The 1,017-nt window shown below is 47.7% G+C and overlaps 1 protein-coding gene across 1 annotated transcript; it reads left to right on the top strand.

The window, feature by feature from the left end:
• Positions 1-23: 23 nt before the first annotated feature.
• On the top strand, positions 24-972 carry LOC108864598 (uncharacterized; the record flags this gene model as incomplete). Its single annotated transcript, XM_018640589.1, has 1 exon — positions 24-972. A coding segment is annotated over exon 1 (949 nt), but the record flags the coding sequence as incomplete, so codon positions are not given.
• Positions 973-1,017: the final 45 nt, after the last annotated feature.

Here is a 1,017-nt window from a genome sequence, read left to right as displayed (position 1 = left end):
GAGGCCCGTCTACAGAACAGTGGATGTGCTTTCAGAGTAACAAAAGAGGAGATTTCTGGAATGTCAGAGAAAAGAAGTTCTTCAACATATCCGGACTTTTGTTTGCCGATGATCTCATCCTGATCGGAAGGAATTACTCGGAGCTGGAAAAATTGTTAGAAATCACGTCCCAGTTTGGGGACGAGATGAAACTGACTTTTAATCCAGCGAAAAGTGCGGTTGTGACCTTCTCAAAGTGCGGTATAGGCACAGAGAAACGTCTACAGGTCCAAGGTCGAGATATACCAAGAGACACGCAATACAAATACCTGGGAATTACTGTATCAGATTCTGGCCACTACCTAGATGCCCAGGAGGACATCTGGGCAGAGAAATCTCAGAAAGTTCTGAACCAATTGCGAGCGAGAGCACTATGGGGATTCAATAGGTTCGAAATCTCCAAGACCCTATGGAAGGCGGTAGCCGTACCAGCGCTCACCTACGCTACCGGGGAAGCCTACCGCATCAGGAGAGATGTACTTTTTAATTGTCTTGCTGATTTGACTTATTCATGCCCTCATTGTTACGTGACGCGTTTCCGGACAATGAGAATATGCATCAAGACGCTGGAGAACAAAATATCAACAGCACAGAACGAGGCGGGAAGGTACGCTCTTGGGGTCCCCGGCAGTAAAGTGGCAACGGAATTCGTCACAGGAGAACTGGGCTGGTCATCTTTCAAGGCGCGAGAAGCCCAAAGTAAGTTGCGATATTTTAACCGAGTGAAATCCATGCACGACCACAGATGGCCGAAGGCCATAGTGGATATGATGGATCAGTGCGGAGTTAGGACAAAGGCATATCGGAGACTGCAGGAGCTGGAGCGTGAATTCAAGTGTGACGACATCACGTTAACTTTCACGCAAGAAGGAAAACCGCTCCACGGAATTCTCGACAGAGCGATTAAAGGAAGAATTCGCGAGGTTGAAACAAGCAAGTGGAAAGACTCGATGAGACTGAAAACTAGCTTGGCCCGAT

Source organism: Galendromus occidentalis, unplaced genomic scaffold, assembly GCF_000255335.2.
Source record: "Galendromus occidentalis unplaced genomic scaffold, Mocc_1.1 scf7180000075618, whole genome shotgun sequence".
Taxonomy (NCBI): domain Eukaryota; kingdom Metazoa; phylum Arthropoda; class Arachnida; order Mesostigmata; family Phytoseiidae; genus Galendromus; species Galendromus occidentalis.
This window is presented reverse-complemented; position numbering and strand designations above follow the sequence as displayed.